The sequence below is a fragment of the Pteropus vampyrus genome, unplaced genomic scaffold, assembly GCF_000151845.1.
Source record: "Pteropus vampyrus isolate Shadow unplaced genomic scaffold, Pvam_2.0 Scaffold9, whole genome shotgun sequence".
Lineage (NCBI taxonomy): Eukaryota > Metazoa > Chordata > Mammalia > Chiroptera > Pteropodidae > Pteropus > Pteropus vampyrus.
Window position 1 is genome coordinate 6,897,990 of NW_011888790.1, and position 26,594 is coordinate 6,924,583.

The 26,594-nt window shown below is 41.1% G+C and overlaps 1 protein-coding gene across 1 annotated transcript in view; it reads left to right on the top strand.

The window, feature by feature from the left end:
* TPH2 (tryptophan hydroxylase 2) overlaps nucleotides 1–26,594 on the top strand; it is an 89,448-nt gene that overhangs the window by 15,161 nt on the left and 47,693 nt on the right. Inside the window, exons 6-7 of the mRNA XM_011374396.1 lie at nucleotides 17,187–17,383; nucleotides 20,839–20,974. Coding sequence (XP_011372698.1) covers nucleotides 17,187–17,383; nucleotides 20,839–20,974 — 333 coding nt within the window. The remainder of the gene's footprint in view (nucleotides 1–17,186; nucleotides 17,384–20,838; nucleotides 20,975–26,594) is intronic.

Genomic DNA, 26,594 nt, shown 5'->3' on the forward strand with positions numbered 1-26,594 from the left:
GCCTGTTAAGATTCAGCAAGCAATCCACAGATGCTGTGCTTATAGTTGCCTCAAAAGGCCACACCAGAAACCAAGGCCAGCTGCCTCCACCAGTGTGAGTCTCAGCAAGGAGCACCTGACTCGCTGAGGATACACCCGGATGTGGCTTGGGTAGGGCCTGTGGCGGGGTTTCAGGGAATCCTCTAGGTGGAGTGACCTCTGTTATCCAGTTTGATGGTGTCACAGCTATGGTGGCCCTGTGTTCGACGCACTGGTAGGAGGGAGGGCTCAACAGGGAACAATGGATACCACCAGCACTTCTTTACCGATTGAGTCTTGCTTTAGTCCTCACTCCGACAATATTTCCTTGGAAGTCCCTCGTGCTCCCTGCACACAGCCGAATGGGCACTGGTGCTCAGAGCGAGCAGGTCTGTCACCACGAAAATCCATTTGCCGAGGCGACCCCTTTAAGAGGCTTCTGCCACTGCCGCTGCTGCAGCCTCTGTCTCACTCAGCTGCTCGGGACTGGGCAGCCCCGCATCCTCACCCCGTCCTACCTTCTGCTGTTGCAGGGGGATTTCTTGGATTTTTCCGTAGTTGTATGGCTTATTCATCTAGATCCCAGGTGATTTTTTCCTTGCTGCTGCTTCTTGTTTCCATCACAACTTTGATTTGGTTGCCAGAGGGATGAACAGAGCCTCTATCATCTACGCCATATTTTTCTCTCCTCCCAACATCCTTTTTTATGGAGAGATTTCATAGGAAGCAATCATATTCCCATTTGTGTGTGTGAGGAAGCTGCCAAAATACTGATAAAAGATTGCCAGTTGCCTTAAGTGCTTCTTGTAAGAGGTTGGAGTGAGAAAGGTGCCTACCAGGAGTAGCTAAATCTGAAAAACAGGAACCTAGGATTTATGGAAAGTATAGAGAAAAGGTTCATTCCTTAATTACCCTCATACCATGACTGCTGAAGGTTTGATGAGTATGGATTTGAAGCTGGATAAGGGCTAGCCATGTGTGTGTGTAAATGCATGTGAGTTTGCACACACGCTGAGGAGGGTGGGGCTCAAGATCTGGTGCTGGTCGGGGTGGCCACAGGTGCGAACAAACTCCAAGTGGGCTGGGCCATTGCCTCCAGTTTGCCAATGCAGTAAGTCAGTTTTCCTTTTATTTTACAGAAAATAAAAGTGCAGTTTCTAATTGAAATAAGTTTTTTTCTAGTGCTGATGGCTTTCTGAGTGAGCAAAGGAAAATGATGTCAATACAATAATTACTTAAGCTAAGGCAGTGTGCTATGATCTGATTTTCCAAACCAAAGCTTGGAACCACTTGTTTGGGAAGCAGATTATTTGAAATTGAGGTGGTCTTGAAAAACCCAGAGTGTGTGGTCCCTGCAAACATAGTTTGGTGATAAAATTGGGGACCATTCTGACATGGGGAGCATAATTCAATTCCCTGTCGATAGTTGGCTAAGGCTTTCAGGACACTGAGGAGAAGTCAATATGTGGTCAGAAATACAGATGAAGATGGAGTGTAGATGTCTTGGGGTTGTCGTAGAGATTGGCAAGATGTAGTTGAGGTGTCTAAAGGTAAGAGAAAGAATAAGAAATGAAATATAGAATAATAGCTATTGAAACCACGGCCAGGAAGCCCCTCTGGGGAATTCGTGTTGAATACTATATTTTCTGTGATAGTCTTGAAAGGATAAAGCAAGGGGGAAGACTCAACACATGCAGAGAAAAATGAAACAATCCCACTCTATGATGAAAAACAGCAGGCTCAAAGTCTGTATTACCATGAACCTGAAGGAGAAGAGAGATCGGGGACCATGTCAGCATGCTGAGAACAGTCGATAGGTGCCAATCAGGTGAGTTTCTGATTGACAGTGCTGCCAAGAAACATGATTGATTGCCCAGGGGCCTGCTGCTGCCTGCAGACATGCCTGAGCTATGTGGTCACTCATGTCAGGAAGACCTAATTGTCTCACCAATAATAGCAGAGGAAACACTCATTAGTGCAAATATTCTCCATGGAAGACCTGAGGACAAACACCCTGATTGACAGGGCACTGTTTCTAAATTCATGTGTGAAAGATGTAGATCACAGCCCATCCTCCCCAGCCTAAATAGAAGAAATTCTAGTATAAACAGAAAAAGAAGTACCCCATGATTAGGTAATGTGAAGTGCACATAGACTTGTAGCTCAGAGGAAATGGAAGTGCGTGGGGGGCAGATGGCATGTGGAGGAAGAGAAAATTATGACTGTGATGTTGTAGCTGTAAGGTTTGTCTGAAACGCTGCAGTTTTCTGTCATTGGCACCTCCATATTTTAACCTTGGCGTTAGCTTTGCTGCATTTCTGTGGGTTTCACAATTGCTATGTTGTTGGGGAAAAAAATCAGCAATACATTTGTCAATTGACTAGAAATAAACAAATTTTTCTTTGGGGGTTGTTATAATGATCATTCCTTAACAATATGCATGCATATTTAATTTAATTATACATATGGTGGGGGTGGTGGTAGTTATTTCAACCCATCTTACTCTCTTGGAAAGAGGCCCTGAGTTCTGACTTTAATTATGCCACTCTTGTTTGCTTAAATTGATTTTGAATATTACTGTGATTGTGTTTTGTTATGAATGTACCTTCTCTAGGTTGAAATCAATTTGGTACATGAACCTCATGTTCTTCTCATGGGCTGCTTCCTCTTCGCTTTATTTATTTATTTTTTAGTCCATGGAATCTGAAATGTAAATAGGTAAAAGCAAATGTCAGTGGGTAAGGTAAGCAAGGGAGTTTCGACATGTCGGTATTTACTTGAAGTTGAAAATTTTCCTGATTTGCCAAGAAAACCAGAGGTCCAAGTGGTTTCCTAACATCTATCAGCCTCAGTTTTCTCCTCTGTAAAATGAGGAGATAATTGTATCTCTCCGACTCTCCCCGGGAGTATTTTAAGGATTAAATGAAATCAATGGAATATTGCCACAAACGTACGTTACTATTATCTCTATCGAAACAATAATCGACAACTCTAGATCAAAAGTCTGGGGTTTGCTCAGACCCCTGACCCACTTGGAGGGGGCCTCGGTTGCTTTTTCTAGTTTCTCTTTTGAGCTCAGAAGCAGTGTGTGGAGTGGTTAAGAGAGTAGAAGTTAGAGCTGGACCGCCCAGGGTGAATTCCAGCTTTACCGTAGACAGCTGAGGGCCCCCTGCAACTTATTTGTCTTCTGTGCCTCAGTTTCCTTATCTACTACTGCTTTATAGGATTGTTATAAGGATTAAATGAGCTAATATACTGTCAAGACTTAGGACACTACATAGGAAGTGCTGTATAATACTTGCTATGTATACCTGGTAACATAATTTTTCTCACTTTTGATTGATTTCTCCTTTTGTCTACCCTCCTGCTCCAAATCTTTTTATTACCTGCTGGTTAACATGCTTCTCCAATCCCCTTGGCCAAGACTTTCTTTAAGCCCTGAATTCCGTCTGATTTTTACACTGTATTAGTTATTTATTGCTGCATAACAAGTTACCCCCAAATCAAGCAGCTTAAAACAGCAAACACTTATTATCTCACAAAATTTCTCGGGGTTAGGAATTAGGGAGTGGCTCAGATGGGTGTTTCTGGGTCAGGATTTCTTATGAGGCTGGAGTCAAACTGTTGACCATGCAAGCAGTCATCTGAAGGCTTGACTGGGGCTGAAAATTTGTTTCCAGTATGGTCACTCACAGGGCTGTTGGCGAGAGGCCACAGTATCTTGCAGTGATGACCTCTTCACTGCGCTGCCTGAGTGTCCTCAAAATATGGCAACTGGTTCCCCTGAATCAAGTGATCCAAAAGAGAGCAAGGCAGAATTCACCAAACCTTGATACATCACACATGGGCATGAGTACCAGGAAGTGGGGTTCACTGGGGACTGTCTTGGAGATGGTCTGACACACATATTTAACTTGTGTTTAATATTATTTCTTCAAGACCCTCCCCAACTTCTCTACCACAATGGTGCTCATGCATTAACTGTAGAACTAATCTACAGAAAGCCGAGGTAGCTTGGTGCAGCAGAACATGTGGCAGAATGTATAGGCATTAAAGCTAGACAGAACTGGGTCTGGATTCCTGCTCCACTTACAAACTCTGTGGCCATGAGCACTGATCTAGCCTCTCTGAGTCTCAGTGTCATCCTCATCTTAAAAGGGGCACAATATCTACCTTGTACAGTTGGGAGAACTAGCAATGATTATAGGGCCCAGATGCTGACCGGTACAGCTAGTGTTAAATCTATGATAATGTGATTATTATCATCATGTGTCCAGTAACCAATGGTTCCTTGATTCCATATAATCATTTGTTAAGCTCATTTAAAATAAGTACAGGACTTTAAGGATTGAATGAATTAAGGAATTTCAGGCTCCATGGTGGGCTGGGTTAAAGGAGCTTTTCAAAAAAGTATGTGTGTGTGTGTGTACACCTTTCAGTTTCATGTAATTCATGCACACAGCTTATTTCTTTAATCTGAAAAAGTGACCCTCTCCAAGGCTTGCTAGTCCAGTGAGTCTCAGCTAAGGTTAGAGAGTACAGGTTGGGTTGGGCTGTGTTGAACTCATCCCCGAATGGCTGATGGTGGTAGAAATGTTTACCTAAGTGGACCTCTCGGCTGGCATATTCGGGTAATTTTAGTTTCCTTTTGTTAAATTCCAGTCACGTGCTGGACACCATGTTAAACACATTGCTTATGTTCTCTCATTTAACCTCACAATAAGCCTTTGAGATAGGTGCCATTATTGCACTCTTTTTAAAGATGAGGAAACTGAGGTTCAGAGACATTAAGAAACTTATTAAAGGTGACACAGCTGATCCTGTCACCAGCATAAATACCAGTTGTTAATGCTTTAATTTCTCTAAAGTTGAGCAGTAAATTGAAGAGTAGAGCAAAAGCAAATTTTTTGTAGTCCTAGGTTTATTTCCAAGATGACCAGAATAGTTTCTGAATAAGGTCATTTTCAAGGGTTTCAAGTATGCTTCTCTTATAGATCCAAATGTCTTCCTTTGCTCAAGAAGCAACATCTTTTTTTTTTTTTTTAGAAGTGGCCTTGCCATAGATGTTTTCATACACAAGTTGAAAATAACTGTGACAGAACTAAGTGACTTGGAATTTATAAAAATCATTCTCATTATAGAATTCTCAGCATATTCAAAATGCATAGTTCTTGTATTTGTTTAATACACTTAATATTTTATGGAGCCAGGACTCAAACCAGCCCGGTCTGACTTCAAGGCTCCATATTATCTCTCACGGGGTCTTGGGACATCTGCCCAGCCCTGGCCTAGTGGCACCATGTCCTTGCCCTATGCAGTGATTATGCTCTCCTCCCTCTGGCCCTGTGCTCTTCTCCCCCTGCAGGGAGCCTAACCCTTGTGGGATGTATAACGGATCGAAATAAACACAGCTGGGTTGAGGCTTGAAAAAAAATTGGCAGGGAATTGTCTCTCTCTCTCTGGCTTTTTCTAGTTGCTAACCTATTTACTTCTTGATTTTTTGATTTACAAAATTGCACCCTTTGTGATTCATTTGCTCTGAGGGTAGGTACACAGCTAAACAGAGACTCTAAAACAAAACGGCCCCAAATGGAGACTAGCATATTTGAAAAGGCAATCACCAGCCCAGCAGGCACATTCAATTTGGGTGAGCTCGTGAATATTCTGCTCAGCTCCATCAGAGAGAGAGACAATTCTCTCATTCAGCATGGAGTGGTGATGATTGTAACCTCCTCACCCCATCAAAGAAGAGAAGGGCATTTCTTTGCCACCTTCCTTCCCCTGACCACAGCCTCAAATACCACATGCTGTTAAAATGAAGCCTTCTGGGATTGAGATCCAGTAATATGCTATGCATTTTAAGATGTTAAATAGATATATAATTAGGGAATGGATGTCCTTTGGAATAAACATATTGGGCTTTCAAGCCAGCATCTTACTTTTCAGGAGGTCTTCTCAGTTTTCTCTTTTGCTGGATGACTTGGCAGGAGTCAGTCATAGGTTTACAAAGAAAAGGAAGGTGATAGATGATCAGAGACAAAGGTAGGCTCCCTTGAGTAGAAGTGCTTGGCAAATACTGGATAGAATGTTGGCTGCTTCGCCTCTTATTCCCAATGCCCAATGTTAACCAAACAAACAAAAACTCATGGCAGAAAGCTTTTCTGAAAGAAAGTTTTATTGAGCCTTATGCTAGCCAGAAAAGGACCAGGTCCTGGGGCATGAAATCGAAACCAGGAGCAGCATGGCTAGATGGAACGGGCAACATACCCATTATCGTAGAGTTGATGGGCAATTTTATACATTGTGTTTCGGGGAAGAAAGATGTAAGTTGTTTGAAATAATTTATGATTATGAATAAAAAGCAAAAAAAAAAGGTGGAGTGAGGCAGTTCTAGGATAGGTGCACAGTCTGCAAGAAAGAAACATTTACTATTTTTTTAAATTTATTTTTATGATGACATTGGTTAACGAAATCTGGTAAGTTTCAGCTGTACATTTTAACAGTAAGGCATAGATATATTTACGCTGTGTTCACCTCCCATAGTTAGATTTCTTTCTGTCACCATATATTTGACTCCCTTTACCCCATCTACCTCCTCCCTCTCCTCTCCCCGCTCCCCCCTATTCTCTGGTAACCACTAGTCTATAGTCCATGTCCACGAGTCGGTTTGTCTTGTTCATTTGTTGCTTTTAGGTTTATATCCCACATATAAGTGATATCATGTGATTTTCAACTTTTTCTGTCTGGCTTATTTTGCTTAGCATGATTATCTCGAGGTCCATCTGTGTTGTTGCAAATGATAATATTTCATCTCTTCATTTATTGCTGTTGGTTGGTGACAGGCAATAGTACTGAATGTTAATGCATGTGCAGGAAGCCATGGCACCTAGTGGTCGGTTGGCTAATAGACTCCTGCGGGTTGATTCAAAGCTCCCACATACATTCAGGAACGTGAACAGTCTTTTGTTAGTTGGCCCACAGCTATTAATTGGTTAACCATTCTTGTTTCTTTCTCTTACTCTCTGACCTGCTGTAACTTAATGTGGGACATCTCAGAGTTTTTCTCTTGTTACCATTCCTGGGCATATTGGGGTTTCCCTACTCCCAGGAAGCTGTGACCATTCAGCTTTTGTTTGAGCTGGAGGATTACCAATGCTGAGTTTTTCTCAGGAGGGATTTGCAATTATTGCAGTGTGCAGAAAAATAACTGGGGTGGCGCCACCTCTCTACCCTTCCAGAAATTTCTGTTGACCTTAGCATTCCTCATTTCATGTGAGAAGAGGCATGATTTATGGATCCCGCTTGGTTTCAGAATGTAGCTTAAAGAAATGCATTACTAACAGGAGTCGTGAGTGCTACATTATCTATTTTTAGATAGACAAATCTTAATTGGAAACAAAACAAATAAAAGGTGAAGGAAGAATTAAAGAGAAATGTTATGCTTTCTTAACAGGAAATAAAACTTAACGGGGGTGTTGCAAGGTTTTATCTTTAATGACATTCTCCTCATCAGTTTTATTGGCAGATGGTCACTTTGATGAATTGTGGACTCTTGTAATGTGAGACCAGGCTTTTTTAATTTTTATTTTTTTTAATCTTCTCTGCCTTTTTGAGAACAGGTACCTGAGAAGGCAAATATGTTTTCTTCTCAACTGAGCTAATTTTATCCTATTTCATTATCCTTCATTGATTTGCTTTCCCAGATTTTGAATGAAACTGAGATATATGTGGCTGTTTGGGTACTTTGTGACTCCTGCATAAACACCAGTTGTTGATGCTTTAATTTCTCTGAAATGGAGCGGTAAATTGAAAAGTAGAGCAAAAGCAAATATTTGTAGTACTGGGGTCATTTCCCAGATGATTAGAATAGTTTCTGGGGAAGGTTACATTAGGGGTTTTAAGAGTGCCTTTCCTGTAGAATCTAATTAACTTTCTCTGCCCAAGAGGCCACACCCTTTCTTTCTTTTAAAAAAATCTGCATAGCAACTTTCATTTGACATAGGTGGCATCAAACACAAGTTTAAAACAAGAGCAACAGAGTTAAATTACTTGGGTTTTTAAGAAGTTATTCTGCTCTATACATAGTTCTCAGGATATATGAACGATGCAGTTCTCATAAGAATTTAAAAGACATCAGGCTTCATGGGAGAATCATTTTCATTTTCATGCCAAATCTTTCTCACTACCTGAAGTTCAGCTCAGAGGCTAAAAGGAAGGGAGCCTGAGAGCTGCAAAGAACAAGAAAAGGGAAAATTGATTTGGAAAGGTTTCTCCTTTTCACTTTTTGGGCTTGGTGGGTTTTTTAGATGTGCATGAATGCCTTGGTAGGATGTTGTCTGATTATAGCATTGGCTTCCACAGCTGTGTTAAACATTAACACAGTATGGCCCAGTATTACTGACAAGGCTAAAAGTTGCACCAAATTCTGATGTGTTTCACAAGGAATGAGATATGAGTATTTTTACTTTAAAATGATTTCCATGAACACGAAGAATTAAAATTACTTCCACAAATCCTGTCCAAGAAGTGAATAGATTTATATGAAAAGGTGCTGTTTTTGTCATCTCCAGACCTATTTCCAGCCCTGCAGGGAAGTGATGAAATTTTATTCATTTCTATACCCCTGGAGGAAGGGAGCCAACCAATATTGAGTACCTATTAGGTACTAGGCATTGGCTGAAACGCTCAACAGATGACGTGTCATTCGACCCTCTTGGTGTTGTGCAGTTGTCTTATTTCTCTTAGTTTCAAATGAGGGAAATAAGTTTCAAATGAGGAAAGAGAGGCCAAACTCAATGCAGGATACATATTATGTACTCGATACATTGCAGTGATGTGTACTGATTAAGAGTGAGATCTCTAGAGCTGGCCTTCCTGAACCAGTCCTCGCTATGCCACTTTCCAGCTGATAGATCTAGGACGGATTATTCTGCCCTTAAGCCTCCATTTCCTCAAGTATAAAATAGGGATACTAAGTCATTTAATCACCCTATAAGGTGAGCGTCATATGTCAAAATCCACGGCGTGTGCTATTATATTATTGTTATTGTTACAGTTAGATGGATAAAGGAATGAATGGATGCTATTATTAGGGCCACGAGTTGTAGGGTAACCGCATTACCTCATCCACCACTGAAAGAGGTGAGGCCCAGTAGTTACCAACATTTGGTCCCTGTTGGTCAAGATGCAAGATGTATGGGGTTGAAAGTGGAGCTCTAGAAGACAATAGCCTGGGTCTCTTCATTCCAGTGGCCTGAGATTGTTGGCTGCTGTTTTTTTTGAATTACCTTCTTTGAGTTCCACTTCCTTGTGTATGTTGAGCATGCGCATATCAATGAATAGTAGACCCATTGTTGTTGATATTTAGTTTCATGGTAGTTTTGGCAGAAGAAAATCATCCTCTAGAATGTGAAGGGCTTTCTGCAAGGTGAGGAAATGGTGGGAAGCCCTAACCTGGGGCACAGGACAAATAAAAACAAATGGCTTCTGGGAGTTGAATCTCCTCTCTCCCTGCGGCTCCCTGGGTACGGTAGTTTATTTTCATTATGTCTCTTATAAAGGCAGCACTGATATTAACAGTGGGAACAAAACAAATTCACGTTTTTTGTGTGCTACCGTCTGAAAGTTCCTTAGGGCCCATAGACTCATTGACGAAAATTTATGTGCACAAAACTCATTTGCAAAAGCAAATAAAATATGTGATTGTAAATGCTCTTTACTTGACTGGCCTAGGGGACTAGCTAAAAATGAGTTTGTGCCTTGACATACACTCTATGGTATAGCTTAGTAGACTGCGGTCGCCCAGTCTCCTCACCAGATGAACCCTCTTTGAGCCACGTTAGTCAGACAGCTTGAATGATTTGAGATCTTGGTGTAACTCAGATGGTTATTAAGTCACTATAGTGATTCGTGTTTCCTTTTTAAAAAAGTAACATTCAATTATCATGCCCTGTTGGCTTTGAAAGTATCTTGGAAAGTTAATTCATTAAGATGTCCAGCCCAGGAAACATGTCTGTGTTAAGTTTGGCTTTTATGACCCTTTGGATTTGTATATGCTGCTTTGTTTCCTGGTAAAAATTTTGGCTATAAGTGGAATGGGTGACAATTCCTAGGAAACTCGAATTGAGAAAATTAGAAAAAGAAACTCTTACATGGAAATTAAGTAGTACATAGGGATAACTGAAGCTACCAGAAAACTTACTAAAATCTCAAAGTCTTTGGAGTTGCTTTTTCCATAGCAATTAAAATATATGAGACAGGGATGAGGTAAGACAAATACATCTCTGTCAGACTTTCTGATACACAACTACAATTTTTCTGAACCTCTAAATTTGTGGCTTGTTTTAACTTAATTGGTTAGCCTGATTACTTATTCAACAAATATTATTTATTAAACACCTATATATTCCAGGCTCCACTCTGGGTGGCAGAGAAATGAGTAATGCCAACAAAAAATTCCTGACTTCAAGGAGTGTACATTGTTATGGGGTTATAGATTTAGCAGAATAATATTTTTGAAAATGTTACTTCTTGTTTTTTTCCCCCCCTGGATGTTACTGATAGTATTTTATTATAAAGTTATTGAGTGTAATAACTGAAATCTGAAGTGTAATTTTATCAAATCTGGGAGCCTTAGAATTTTCTTATGGACTCTTGGAAATCAGTAGAAAATAATGGCATTTGCTTTCTGGTATAGCTATAATGGAACCCATCCACTCCATTTAGGATATTTTTTCCCCCTTGTTTGTGGCCACATTTTGTCCAGTCTCAGCGACACAAGCCATTTTCTTTTTGAAAACTCACTGACTCTAAGGCTCCACTCTGGAGACGCCTGGCTACAGGGGGCACTATTTCATGAAGGTACCATCCAGCATGTACTAGGCGACATTATGGTGAGTCATCGTACTTATTGAAATTTCTGCACGCTGCTGTGTCACTTCAGTTGTGCAAAGTATAACAAATGCTCAGTCACAATAGCAAATTTCACATATGCCGAATGTTTCTTTTTTAAAAATTACATTATATCAAAATCAAGATTATTCTATGATAATGTTAGAATCATGTCAATCTCATTCTTCTGTATTCTTATGTGCTTTCTTGGATGGGAAGGAAAGAGGATGAATTATGGATAGCTCCCTGGGAATGATGCAGAATTCAGGATATGGTCATGGAGGAGGGTAACACATGCATCTCATAAGTCAAGAAGAACAAAGATAGAGACCTCTTGCCCACATATTCAGGTACTCTTTCTCCAAAGGCCCTATCCAAACCCAGAGAGGAGCTGCTAATTGCTAATGAGTTGCAAAGTTGATGGAATTTCTCTCTTCTCATTTCTCTTTTGCAACCCTTAGGTGGAAGTGTCAATCAAGAGAGAACTGTCTAAGATGGGAAAGGAGAGAAAAGATGAGGCAGAAATGAGAGAGACTGTCTATTCCTAGCAGATAAACAGCTCTTGAATAAGTGAGGCATCTCTTGCCCCAAGGAGTATGTAACAAAATAAAATAGAAAATGAGTTCATTCCTAACTATTTCTATCAGATTCACCAGTCTTCTCAATCAATTCTGTGTTTGCCTTTTGCTCTGTTTAGTCCTTGCCACTGAGGAAATCCAACTGTTTTCAAAGAACACAATCTACATTGTGTTTCACCCAGTCTTGCCATCTCGATGTAAATACTATCAATTGCAGCCTGTCACATATTCCTCCACTGAATAAGTGAATTGCTGCCTGAATTGCAGCTCCTCTAAAGAGGAAACAAGCAGAGAGACTGCATCTCACATTAGGATTTCTAGCAGCAAGGTCTCCCGGAAGCAGCCAAGATATACTACTATAATCAAATATTTTTCAGTCCCCCAAATTAAAGAAAAATATGTATAAGGAAAATAGCTTGCTGTTGGACTTGCTAGAGGAGAAGATCAGACAGATAGTTAAATAAAAAGAAAGCATTGTTGTTTATTCATCTGGCTATACAAAGAACTCCTACCATTTCAGCCTCAGCGGGGTACACGTCCCAGGATTTCAGTGTCAAAAATGTATTTGTTAAACAACTTTGCTCTAACAAGCTCAGGACTTACATAGAATAACTATCTGTACCTGCCTCCACTTAGATTTGTCTATGCACTTTCCACTCTCTCCTCTCTGCAGGGACAAGGCAAGTGTTTCAGAGTCACCCTCCTGCCTCTAGGAAGAGTGGGATTTAACCTCTTACACAGAGAGATGCCTCCTACAGCCTTCAGTATTTTCAAAGAAAGTTCTTAGTCATCTCTGAGTAACATAGTGCACCAGGGAACTTCTCCCATTGTCAAGCTTAAATCTCCGGGGTGACTATTTTAGTCCTTTTCCTAGTATGTCTTCCCTGAGCACTGGTTCCCTATTGTGTTTGTAATCCTTAGCATTCTTTAGCAAGAGGGCAGAATCTGCAGTGAATGGAAACTGCTGAAAGTGACATCTGTTTTTCTCCAGTGATTTAGTAATATGTGAATAATAATTTTGGTGGTTGTTGGGAATTCCGGATCCCAACTAATTTCGTATAAACAGAGGAACGGCCTTGATATCTCATGATAATGTTTACATGTGATTTAGTTTGTTGAGGAGTCTCATCTCGTTGGGGTTTATAGCTACGTAAAATGTTTTTATTTTCCTCACTCACTGCGTTCAATTATATTGTGTCGAATACTGCTTTTCTGTTGGGAAGCTCGTTCCTTAGCAACATCTAATTTCCTGTCATTTTCAATTATTAGTATAGTCTCATTTGGGTATTTAAGACCTAGTCCAGTTCATTTGAAAAAAGAGTAATCTCAAATTTGATTCAAAGTATATCCTCTCCTTCCTTCAGTTATTTGTAGTATGCGTGTGTGTATGTGTGTGTGTGTGTGTGTACTTGTGGGTGTGAATGCTTGTGGGTGTACGCACTCTAGTTATGAGACACTTCCTTCCCTCTTCTAGTTCCTTTGGAGTTGGGCCTGAGGGGAGGGAGGGAGGAGGCTGAGGGCTTTTTACAGGATCGTTACAATGTCAAGGTAGGCAGGCCTCAGGCCACACTCACCTTGGTTCAGACAGATTCTTTCTGATGAGGCAGTCTCTGCTGCAATGGTATCTGCTAGTGTCATATATATTTTTCTTGAGGCAGGACCATTGCCTTCACCTCACCCCTGCAGATATGCACCCCGCCTCCCTTTGGCCTTGTCAGTGGTCATGCCACCAACCCCTTCTCCAGGTTGGGCACACCATAGCTTGTGTTCCCCTCACCCACCTGCATGTCAATGCTTCTTTACCAGGGCTGATGGGAACCACTGGAGCATTCTTCTGCCTCCTAAGGACCAAGCTGAACTGGAGGGTGGGGCTTCCCCATCTTCCAGGCATACTGCATTGTGTACCATGGAAATCTCTAGATTTTGCTGGACATTAGGCTCTGCGTTCACATCGACCTCAAATTTTGGAGGACACATGGCAATGATCCCTTCTTCTCTACCACAGCACACCATCCTCCTAGGCTTCCAGAAACACTCCCAGGACTGTTTCCCTACTTCTCCTTTCTCCTGGCAGCAGCACCGGGGAGAGCCTGGGTGCCTGCTGCTCAGCAGGGGTCTGGTTGGGAAGCAAGATGCCAGACCCCATTTCTTGTGGGCATCCAAAGTCCTTACAAATGATTCTCATGGCTCAGCCTGGCCTCCTCAATTAGTGAAGGGGAAAGAAAATGCCCTTTCCCTAAACCCTGGCCTCACCACAGTCCTGTGCATCCCGGTTCCCTGTGAGACTGGTGGGTGGGGTCTGGGGTAGGCAGAGTGGTGTCCAAGAGGGCCATTTCTGCTGCCTTTTAACATGACCTGTAGGGTGGTGGCTGGCTTCAACTGCTGGGGGCTTTCTCTAGAATGCGGAGTACTTAAGTGACTAGTTTTGGGCCAGAAGAAGGTTTTAGGATGTTGGAATAAGATGCCTGTTCCATACACGTTATTAACATGTACCCATAGGTAGATGTATAACGATATATGGGTATATGTCCTCGGCCCTGAGGAGATCAGGACACCTTTCTGTCATCCTTCTCATAAACACTTCACGAAAAATGCACCAACCCATATCAAGTGCAAAGGAGAGCAACACATTCTGATTTTTCCCATGACTATAATTTTTATTTTTCTGAATGTCAAATTTCAGTTTCAAAAAAATACACAGATGCCCCTGAATTTCTTGTTTCTCAAGCACATGTTTATGCTGTTGGGGAACACAGAACTACATCTCAGTCTTACTGAGAAGTGTTAATGAGTAAATAAATATGAAGGCATCTACAAAAGTATGTGAATTATGAATATGTGCTAACACCATGCTTGCACATGATTGTGTATGAGATTTTCTATGTATGAATACACACATCTATAAATCTTATTTTAGTTTGGTATGTGAAAATAAGTTCATGGCTAGAATAAATTTTTTATTTCATTGGTATATATCAATTAACTAAGACTACAGACAGTCTTGAGCCAGACCAACTGGGTTTTAAGATGGGCACCAGGATTTTAGGCAAACAGCTTAATCTCTCTGAGCCTCAATGTCCTCATCTGTAGAATGAGGATAATGGTAGTGTCTACCTCATGGAGTTGTGAGAATCAAATGAGTTAATTCATATAAAAACAACCTTAGAAAAGTGTCTGGTACCATAATTCTCAAAGATGAGCTATTATTATATACCTGTATGAACTACATAGAAAAATGGAAAATTTCTTTCTTTTTTTTCTGTATTTGGATATTTTAAATAGAAATTAAATGGATAAAACTAGCCTTTACCTTTTTTTTTTTTTAAAAAAAAAAACATTTTAAAAACATTTTTTTAGCCTTCTTAAAAAACAATTACCTTAAAGAGTTACCTGGAGGCTGGGAGTTAGAGCGGCATGAGAAATCTCTTGATGTGGTCGGAGTCAGACTTACTCACCATTGATCGGGTAGCAGTACGATACTGCACCAGCTGGGAACTCAAAGAGAGGCCAGTTAGTTACTTGGGCGGGACAGACAAGTGGAAATGAATGAGAATGTACATGGCCATCCATATTCCTAAGATTGTGACACTGGACATTCATTACTAAGGAATAGATCTGTCTGCCTCTCTCTTTCTACCCCAGCTCACACTTGTTTTCCTTCTGCTGCTTCCTGTTGGCTATATTCAGCTCTCTTTTCAAATGCTGCACGTTTGCAGATTGATATCAAAGGGGAAAGTTTGACCTAATGATTCTTTTCAGAATGGCTTCTCAATATTTCATTTATTGTTTCAGCCTCATTGCTTTCCTACCTTCTAACTGTGCACAGCCCTCATTAGCTTTATTGGCTTACTTGACTCAAATTGATTTCGTTGAATTTTCTGGGACTGGAGGTGGACCGTTTATATTTTTATTTCCTGACGTCCTTTCTATTTTTATCTTTGCATTTCAAGCTTTCGTTCTAAATTCATCACAGATGCTAAGTCTTAGCAGTCTTGATCTTCTCAGCAGATATTCGTCGGGTTGTAATTTTTTTATTTGTTATCAACAGCCAAATTTAAACCACGCTAATCTCAGTCTAATTTGATTTGTATAAACCCTCAGTCTTGATACTTAGAGAAAGCAAATGTTAATTTCTGGTTCTTTCTTCTCTCTGTATTATTTCTTCATCCCTTATGTACTGCAATTAATTAAAAAAATAATAATAATTTGGGGCAGTGAGAACCACATTTGGACCCAAACTTTAAACAGAGAGCATTTTGGCAAGAACACAGAAGTATGAGGAGGGTTGGGGGTGGGGAATGTTTGCCAGCCTACTTTTGCTGTTGTTCCGCTTCCTGGTTTTACTGCCTCGGGGTGTTCCGGGATTACCCCACTTGTGGAAGGTGCAGCAACCCCAAGAGGCAGTCCTGCCTGTGCACGGGTTCCTGTGGTGAATTATGTAGATCGGTGGGGCAGAAATCCTAGTTTTAGGTGTATAAATTTGGATTTCCATCTGTGGTGTGTGTTTATTTGCTGACTGCAGTGACAGAGTTTCTGATGAGTGGCACGGTAGGCGGTGGGGTGTGCTGCAGGTGGCTGTTGAGAATGTCTTGAGAGGTTTTCTCAAACCCAATTTCACTTTCCAAATAGGTATTTTAATCAGAGGCTAAATTCAGATTCTGGGTCCCTCAAGCCAAAGCACATGTCTGTGTTCCCCTCCATCTACGGCTCCCAGCTTGTAACAGGAGCTATGCTCCCTGCTCATGATTACTGGCTGCTTTTAGAATGGCATTTCTTTCTCACATTTCTTTCTGTTTGAGAGCTTCCAGATCATACTTGGCCAATGAGGCTCAGCTTAAGCTGTGCTTCCTCCAAGAGTCTCTCCCTTAACCACTCCAGTCCAGGTGTCTGTACAGTATTGCTCACGGGCCAAATTCAGCCCACTGCTTGTTTTTGTAAAGAAAGTTTTATTAGGACATAGTTACATTTATTTGTTTACATATTATCTATGGCTTCCTTCAAGATACAATGTCAGAACAGTTGTGACAGAGAGTATATGGCACATGAGCCTAAAATATTTACTTTTTGGCCCTTTGCAGAAAAAGTTTGCTGACTCCTCTTCTAAACTGAGAGCGCTTAATGTGTGCACCTCTCAGCATGATGTGTAATAAATGCTCCTATTCTGACATTTGCAAAACTCTCAGTTTTAAATTTAGAATAGTCCTTTTGTATTTCCCAGACATTTTGCTCACTGAACAAATAGTCTCGAAATTACACTTGGAGATAGGGGTGAGTTCCCCACAAGGGACAAAGAGAATCCACCAGTAATTTTATTTTCATGAGACAATATCTGTTTATTACTGTTGTCAGATGATTGCAGATAAGGCTCTCAGAACATAGCTTTGTACCTAAACCAGTTCCTTCCAACCCAGAACTCTTACTTGTTACTGATCTCAGTGTAGGAACATAAATCATCAAATTTCCATAAGGATGTGTGAAGATATAACTTAATCAAATCATTTATTTGGAAGTCTGAATGCACATGCAATTTTAGAAAATTAGCACTTACTTTAAAAAATAATACTTAATGGGGTCCTCTTAGACACTCAGGCGTTCCACTTTGTAAGAATCCAACTTGTGGTGGGTATGAAGGTGAGAATACTGATAACTTAGTGACCCAGAGCTGGGTTCATTCATTCATTTGTCTTCTCTCCTGCCCAGCGGTCAGCCCATCCCCAGGGTGGAGTACACGGAGGAAGAAACTAAAACTTGGGGTGTTGTATTCCGGGAGCTCTCCAAACTCTATCCCACTCATGCTTGCCGGGAATATTTGAAAAACTTCCCTCTGCTGACTAAATACTGTGGCTACAGGGAGGACAATGTGCCTCAACTTGAAGACGTCTCCTTGTTTCTGAAAGGTAAGGCTTCTTACAGGGTGTCTTTTCCTGGTCAACATCCTCTTTTGCCTTTCAAGGACACATATTGCAGCAATGGCCCTTTTTCCAAAAAGAAAAAAAACTTTTCTTTAAAAATGGAAGCATTGAACCAATGATTACTTGGGGCCACCTGCAGGAAGCAGAGCAGGGACTTTGGGCAGGATGACAGATCATCTTAATGACATAAACTTGGTGACTTAAAACAACACAAATGTATTAGCTTATAGTTCTGGAGATCAAAAGTCTAAAATCAAGGATTTGCAGGGCTGCGTTCCTTCCAAAGGCTTCTGTTTCCTTGTCTTTTTCAGCTTCTAGAGTCTATCTGCATTCCTTGGCTCACGGCCCTTTCCCTACATCAACTCTAGCCTCTTGCTTCCATTTTCAAATCTCCTTCTATGACTCTGACCTTCCTGCCTCCTTGTGATTATATCAGCCCCACCTGAATAATCCAGGATCATCTCCCCATCTTAAGATGCATAACTTAATCATATCTGTACAGTTTGTTTTTCCACATTAGGGAACACATTCACAGCCTTGGGGATTAGTGATGTGGATATCTTTTGAGGGATATCATTCAGCTTACCCTGTTCTCCAAGAATTGCCACCTCTAGCTTTGTGACCCATTGTGAACCCGTCCTTTTCTTCCCATTCCACTGCCACCACGCAAATTGAGGTCCCCATTATTTTACAGTTTTGACATCTACATCTTCTTCCCTCTACTCTCCTGTCCAGTGCTTCCAGGTAAAGCTCCCTAAGGCATTACATCTCAGAAGCTATTTTGTTTTTATTGGGGTTAGCAAACTTTTTTTTTCTGTAAAAGGCCAGATAGTAAATATTTTAGGCTTTGTGGGCCAAGAGGCAAAATTGAGGCTATTATGTAGGTATTTATGTAACCATTATAATGCGACCATTAAAGAATGTAAAAACTATTCTCAGCTCATGGGGTGTACAAAGAGAGTGGCAAGCTGGATTTGAACTACAGGTCATAATTATTTTTGTCTCTGGTTTATACAATCAAGTTCTGAACTGCTCAGCCTCAGTTCAAAGCCCTGACCCAGATTTGCAAGTTTGCCTCCTGCTATGACTGCGCTGCACAAGCCCTCTGTTCTAGCTGTGGGCTCTCCATACCTTTGTTTAGGCTTTGCCCCTTGCTAGGAAAATCATCTTGTCTCCACCTACTCAAATTCTACCTACTCTTCAAGACTCAGAACAGTGCCTCCTCTATGAATCCTGAACATGACCTCTCCTGCTCTGATTTTGTTCTAGACAACGTGTGAATCAGGAGAGGGATAGGCATGGTCTGACAGCTGTTACACTGAAAACCACACCTAGCACGATGGGAGGGCCCATGGGTGAATATCATCCACGATATTTGTTACTGACGGAAAGAGATCGAGAACCACTGATTAGTATCACTTAATCTGCACCTATCTACATAATGCCTTATGTTGTTGTTTAACTAGATTATATTTTCTGTATTGGCCCTGCCTCTGACATGTCCCTCTTCATTTCCCATAGAGTTATCTGCATATTATATATTTGCCATGGGCTTGATTGCTCATATATGGGGATTGCTTTTTACTGCATTGTTTCTCAAACCCTAGTAATTAGAATATCTGTCTCCCAACTTAACATTTTTATGAGCGGTGGTATGGTATAACATGGATTCTGGATACAGAATACCTGGAATTGAGTCTCTACTCTGCCAGTTACTAGCTGTGTGACCTTAGATGAGTTACCTTTACCTTTCTGTGCCTCAATTTCTTCCCCATGGATGAAGATAACTTTATCTATCACACAAGGAGTTGGGAGGGGAAACTAATTGATTTACCTGAAAGCCCTAACATTATTGCTTGACACACATTAAGTATAGCAGTCTTAGTTATTATTACTAATATTGTTATTGTTGTTGTTTTTATTGTTGTTTTTACGACCCTCGGCAAACCAGATACTGAAAGTGTGGTTTGCAGCATTCATTGGCATATAGCTAGCACAATGTCTGTGTATGTGTTTTTATTTCATTTAATTGAATCACTTAAAAAATATCTAATTTATTTAAAAAGGAAACGTATTAAACAACAGTATCCACAGAGTTTTTGATGTGACAGACATATATTTAAAAAATTTATATAAAAATGAAAGACATAATTATTAAAATGAAGAATATTCCTCTGTGCACCACCACTCAAGTCCCATATGTGGGATACACTGGCTTAATTGAGATAACATAAAAAAAGAAGATAATACACTTATCTTTTTAATATTCACTGGGGAACAATCCTACACGAAAGCTTTGGAATGAACATGATACTGTTAGAATTACAGGTCTAAGGAGTCCGAGAACAGGGTTATTTCTATGTAGACACCAGAAACTCCAGGAGGACTTATTTATAAGCTTAATTGGTTATTGTCTTTAAAAACCATTTATGACCATTCTGAGGCGCTCTCCTTTTGACCTGAGGTTTTCAGAATGGCAGCCTTTACAATACCGATGTCCGAGAGAAGAGTAGCTCTCCTGCTGTAAATTTTATAGATTTTATTATATTCTACTTATTTTGTTTCCTCTTACCATAAACCAGTAAAGCATATAGAGCTTTCGTGTACCTCTTCAAATCGCAGTAATTGATGTGATTGTTTTCATAATATCACAGAAAACAACAATATAGAATGAAGGAGTTAAGTAGTATTGACAATAGAAAGCTGTAGTGTGAACTGATTCTACGATGCTAGTGAAAGGAGTGAGTTAGCTGTGTGTTAACTGACCACATACGTGAAAAACACACCCCTCCCTAGGTGTGTGTTTTAGAAAGACACCAGGTGATCTGTGGAAAGCATCACTTATAGATTATAATCTTCTCCTGTATATTCGAGCTTTCTTATCCTAATTTGGCTTCTGGATTTAAATCTTTAAATATTTCTTTCACCTTTCTTTCCATTTTTAATGAATGTCTTGTTCCTCTGGGAACCATCATTTGACAGTATATTTTAGTAATGAAAAGCCACAACTTGATAGCTGTTAACAGTACTGTTGACCATTGAATAATGCAGGGGCCCCTAGTGCAGGGGAAAATTTGCATATAACTTGACTGTACAGTTGGCCCTTCCCATCCCTAGATTCAACCAGTAATTTCTATCCATGGTTGGAAAAACGTGGTTAGGACTGTGAAAAATTTCTTCTTTGATTCATAGTTGGTTGAATCTGTGGGTATGAAACGTGGATAAGAAGGGCTGACTGTATTTATTGAAAAAATTCCACGTATAAGCGGACTTGGGCACTTCAAACCCATGTCAACTGTACATGTCATTCAATTGTCAAGAATTTTAGGACCTTGATTACTTTGTTTCTAGAACATCCTTATAAAAAACAGATAGCCCTGCTTGGGCCCTCAGGTTCTGTCGGGTTGATGTTTAGTTGACTCTTTCTGTTGCCTCTTCAGAAAGGTCCGGCTTTACAGTGAGGCCGGTGGCGGGATATCTGAGTCCACGAGATTTTCTGGCAGGACTGGCCTACAGAGTGTTCCACTGCACCCAGTATGTCCGGCATGGCTCGGACCCCCTCTACACCCCAGAACCGTGAGTACCCACCCTGGACATCTGGGTTGGACAGAGACTACCACACTGCAAAGTGGTCAATGCTCACTTGAAAGTAACTTAGGCCCTTTTTTTCTCCTAATTTCATCCTTCTACCCAGGGAGAGGCTTGGCACTCACGTAGGGAAGGAAAGGCTCACTGAGGGATCAGACCACTCAGCTGGGCACATGGGGGCCTCTAGCTCATCTCTCTAACTTTATCCCAACACCGAACATTTTGTTGTTGTTGTTGTTTTTTGTTAGTGTTTTTATTTTATTTTTATTTTATTTTATTTTTATTATTAAAAATTATTAGGGTGACATTGATCAACAAAATCCAATAAGTTTCAAGTGTACAATTCAACAGTATGTCATTGTGTGTTTACTGCCCATAGTTAGATTTCTTTCTGTTGCCATATATTTGACCCCTTTTACCCTATCTACCTCCTCCCTCTGGTAAATCACTAGTCCACTGTCCATGTCCATGAATCTCTGCTTGTTTGTCCTGTTCATTTGTTGCTTTTAGGTTTATATCCCACATATGAATGATATCATGTGGTTTTCAACTTTTTCTGTCTGGCTTATTTCGCTTAGCATGATTATCTTGAGGTCCATCCATGTTGTTGCAAATGGCAGTATTTCATCTCTTCTTATGGCTGAGTAATATTCCATTGTATGTATGTACCACAGCTTCTTTAGCCAATCATCTATTGTAAGATACTCCAGTTGCTTCCATGTCCTGGCCACCATGAATAATGCTGCTATGAACATTGGCGTGCATATATTTATTTAGACAGATATTTTAAAGTTTTTTTTTGGGTAAATACCCAGTAGAAGGATGGCTGGATCATTTGGTAGTTCAATTCTTAGTTTTTTGAGAAACCTCCATATTGATTTCCATAGTGGCTGTACCAATTTGCAGTCTTACCAGCAGTGTACGAGGGTTCCTTTTTCTCCACATCCTCTCCAATGCTTGTTATTACTTGACCTCTTGATAACAGCTATTCTACCAGGTGTGAGATGGTATCTCATTGTGGTTTTGATGTGCATTTCCCTAAGCTAGTGATGTTGAGCATCCTTTCATATTCAACCCTGAACCTTTTGTTTGGCTAGGCCATTCATGACACTGCTCCTTAAGCCATGTGTGATTTTTATAAAGCCATGATCCATGTAGACTGTTAGGACAATTTTTCATTGAAAGAAGCAATGTTCATACTGAAGTTTTAATAATAATGATAATTCCTACCTGCCAGGCACTACTCTCATCAACTCATTTAATTACCACAGCAACCCTATGGTGTAAGTACTGTTATTATCTCCATTTTTACTGATGAGGAGATGATGAGGAGATGCAGGCACAGAGGGGCAAAATAAGCAGTGACACACAGCCAGAACACATGTGGCTCTCCCATGGAGAGGCTTCTCTCATTCAAGGAGGTTACACACGCAATGACAACTCTCATTACTAACGCCCTCTCCTTTAGTCTTTCTTTCACCCCAAACTCAGAACTCTGTGCTATGCTCTCCCCATTGTCTTAAGTTTCTTGGACACTCCTTCAGTCTTACCCACCACCTCTAGATTTATGTGGGGTTTGTGATTCTTCTTTGGCTCTGTCAGCTTTTCTCTAGAGAATTCTTCTTTGAAAACTTTTATCTCTCTTGGATAATGGGTGGGCTAAGAATGCAGACAAAAGCACAGTGGTGTTTTACTACTCTGTCATGGGTGGGCAGTAGAGGGTAAGCTGTGAACACCCATGTCTTAATGATTTGGCCTCATGACACGCAGCATTGTACAATCTCTCAGTGTGAAATGCCTGGGCCCCTTTCCTGAACTTACTGAATTTTCTGCTGCCTTCAAGGTGGACCCAAGTTCCCTCTTCTCTGGGAAATGCTTTTGCCGTCCTTAGCGTAATCTCTCCCTCCTCAGAAAATCTGTCATTTACATGTATTATCCATCTGTTACATGTATTTAACCATGCTAGCTTCTAACATTTTAATTTTCCCTGAAATTGTAAACTGCTTGAGAACAGTGCTCTGAATTATATTTCTTTGTATGCTTTTTTTTTTTTTTTTTAAAGCGAACAAACATTTATTGGGAGACTACTTAATGTGCTTGGATTATCTGAGAACAAGACAAGGTCCCTGGCCTCTGGGAAGAAGTGGTGGAGATGGGGGGCCGGGGGATGCAGGGAGACGGAGACAATGGTCAGCATATTACCATAGATGGTAATATGGTATCAAGTACAAGTGCTGTGATGTGCTAAAAGTGCTGTGAAGATAAGCAAAGCAGATGAGAAGATAAAGAGTGATGGGCACTGCTTTTCTGGATTGAATCATTAGGACAACCTCTTGGAAGGTGACATTTTAGCAGAGCCAGAATGTGACTATATCTGGTGGGGAACATTCCAGATAGAAAGAGAGGAGCAAAAACAAAAACCCCGAGGCTGGAGGCAGTCACTGGGTCTCTGTCCTTTGGGCTCCATTCACATGAGTGCCTATAGCCTTAATCTTACTCTAATGTGTTACCCACTTATAATACTGTGATTTATAATAAGAAATACATATTTGCTCTTCATTCCCATTTCTAGAACACAGCTTCTAAAACCTTTGAAATTTCCCTGGTGACAGGGATAAAGTTGTCTTTTGTTATATTAATGAGGTGACTTTTGGAAAGCCCCCAGGGGTTGTGGAGACTTCTGGCTTATAGTCAGTCAGAAGCATAGGTAACAAAATGGACTTATGACTGGAGTCTGAAACCCAAGGCAGGGATCTTTGGAACCTCCAATCTATTATTGCTGGTTGGTCTGAAGCACAGGTGACAACCTGGGATCTGAAGTGGGCAGGGAGGGCAGTCTTATATGACCGAGCCCTTAACCTGTGGAATCAGATGCTATCTCTGGGTAGATAGTGTCAGAATTGAGTTAAATTGTAGGACTCCCAGCGGGTGTTGAGAATTGCTTTTTGTGTGTGGGGGAACTACCACCCCGCCCCTCGCCTCCCCTATTCTTCCCCCCCGCCGCCCCACCCCGCACACACACACCTGGAATTGGGTATAGGAATCCCAAAAGATCAGTTCTTCTGGCCACTGGGGTTATCACTTTGCTTATGATGCTGTTTTACTTGAATAATGTTGTGATTGATGGGCTGCCGCGGTCTTCACTGGGGAGCAGGGAGTTCTTGGAGGTTCAAGTAGTTGAGTGGCTGATGGCCCGCGAATGGGCAGAGACTGGAGCTGAGCCTCGTAGCCCCCCTTCTCCTCCTAGGTGAGCTTGAGGCTCACTGACCAGGTGGGTCCCTGCAGAGTCACTATACTATTTTTTAGCTCCTTTCAGCTTCCCTGAAAGTGTTTTCAGGGTAAACAAAGGTTACTTATGACTCAAGACATTTGGAAAAGAAATGCTTCTTAGAGTGGAGTGAGGGCTCAAAGGAGCTTGTCAGAGTTAGAAAGGCAATCTCTAAATCTAGCCCAGAGGGTTTACAAATGGCCCTGTTTACAAATAGCAAGCACTTTGTTAGTTCTCTTTGAATAACTGGCCCTCCCGAGACCTGTGATAGCGTGCCAATAGGTATGCAGAGAGAGGGTAAAGAAATGAGATTTTAGCCACAGTGGTCTATAAAATTTTGGGATAATGTGTTACATTTTTACCAAAGTACTTTCAGCCAATTCATTCGGCAAACATTTATGTGCAATGCTAGCAGGGAGGTGCAGTGGATTCAAAGATGAATAAGATATAGCAGCTGTTTTTTTAAAGTAGTTCATATTCTGGCAGGGGAGATAGAAACATAAATAATTATGAAAGAGTGTGTTAGGGTGATAATCGGGCTGTGCACAAAGTCTTAGAAGAGCACAGAGGAGGGAGCAGTCCCAAAAGGCTTTTCAGAGAAGGTATAAACTGGGGAATCTAGAAGGGGGGATGGGAATTTCTTTTCTGGACAAGGCAGGTGGGCGTGGAGGGAAGGGGAAGCTTTCAAGTCAAGAAACAGCAAGTACAAAGTCGTGGAGGCACACAAGAGCAAGGCTTGTTACAGCAGAGTGGGCAGAGCACAGGAGCACAGGTTACGTATCAGGGATGAAATGTTCACTTCTCAGTGTAAATTGTCATTTGTCAACTAGGACCCTTGGGCTTAATTCTGTAGGCAATAGGGAGCTATCTATCCAATGTGCTTAGGAGTGATCAGATAATCTTGTTTGAGAAAGATGATGGGGGTGAGGGCTGGGGAAGTGTGGAGAATGAACTAGCTGGAAAACCAGACAGAGGAGTCATCTTCCAGTGAAGGAATGTTGTTTGTAAGGTGTTGAACCAGAAAAGTTCAGTGGGACAGGACAAGAGGGCACCTGTGTGAGAAACGCTATTAAGATGGAATTAACAATATTTGGTGACTATAATGGGGCTGAGGAGAGGAGAGGGTCCCTAAGGTAATGCTGAGGTTTTTAGATTGGGAAGCTGAATGGGTAGTTATTTCTAATAATGATTGAGAATGTTGGTGGAGGATCTGGCTTGGAGGGAAGAGGGAAGGAAAGGGGAGAGAGGAGAATCTGGGTTTGGGGTATGTTGTCTTTGAGATGCCCACGGATGGGACCTCCAGGTGGAGAAGCCCCCGGTAGTTGGAAATGAGGGCTGACATTCAGAAGTAAATTTAAAGCTCCCACGACAAATCTGTTTTCTCCTTCCTTGGCTCCCATGATGACACTGGCAAGAGAAGGCTAAGTCAGAAGATAGAAACTTGGGATTCGCCACTTTGTGGCTGTTTTTACAGGCTCTTTTTATTGGTGGGTTTTATGCTATTCTTTGAAAAATTGTTAGTATTGTTTTATGAATAGGTAATACATGCACGTGGTTCAGAATTCCAAGCTATGAAAGGGTATACTGTGAGCGCTGACTTCCTTTCCTCCTCTGCTCCTTTGACACCCACTCCATCTTCCCCAGAGGTAACCACTGCTACCAGTTTCCATTGCATCCTTCCAGAAACATGCGATGCAGACAAGATTCTTTGTAAAAATCCCCTTAATCCTTATGTGTTGCAAACTCCTAAGTCTCTTTCCAGCCACATAGTTTGAATGTAAGGGACACTCTACTGGGAGTGCTGTTTCCTGCCCAAGAACTTTCACAGGCATTGTTTTTGTAATAAAACCCCATTTCTTCAGTTAAAAACCAACAAGAGGGCAGATTCTCCAATTTGTGAAGTTCAACTTGGCTACTGTGTTTGCTGCTTGTACTCTGCTCTCAAATAACTGCCTTCAATTGCTGAACTATTGCAGTGGAGGCGGCACTAATGAGACAAAGTTGGTCCCTGAAGATGCAGGTAGAAATGAAAGTAAAAGCAGCAAAAAGGCATGACATGAAAAAAGAATTTTATTTTATTCTTTGGTCTGGGTAGAATGTATTTTAATATCATAGCTTTCAGCACACATGGGGTTTTAAGCATGTATGGCTTGCTTTTGCATGTTATATTTTAAAGATTCTGAGTTCTCTAACCATGGCCTGATAATGGGACTTGCATTTAAAAAACGATAGCGAATTGGATTGGCTCCCTGGGGAAAGTTTTTTGGCCTGGAGGACGATAGAGAAAGTCCTGGAGAATCAGAGTCTTGGTTTTCTTGGTAGGAGGCATTCCTTTTCCAT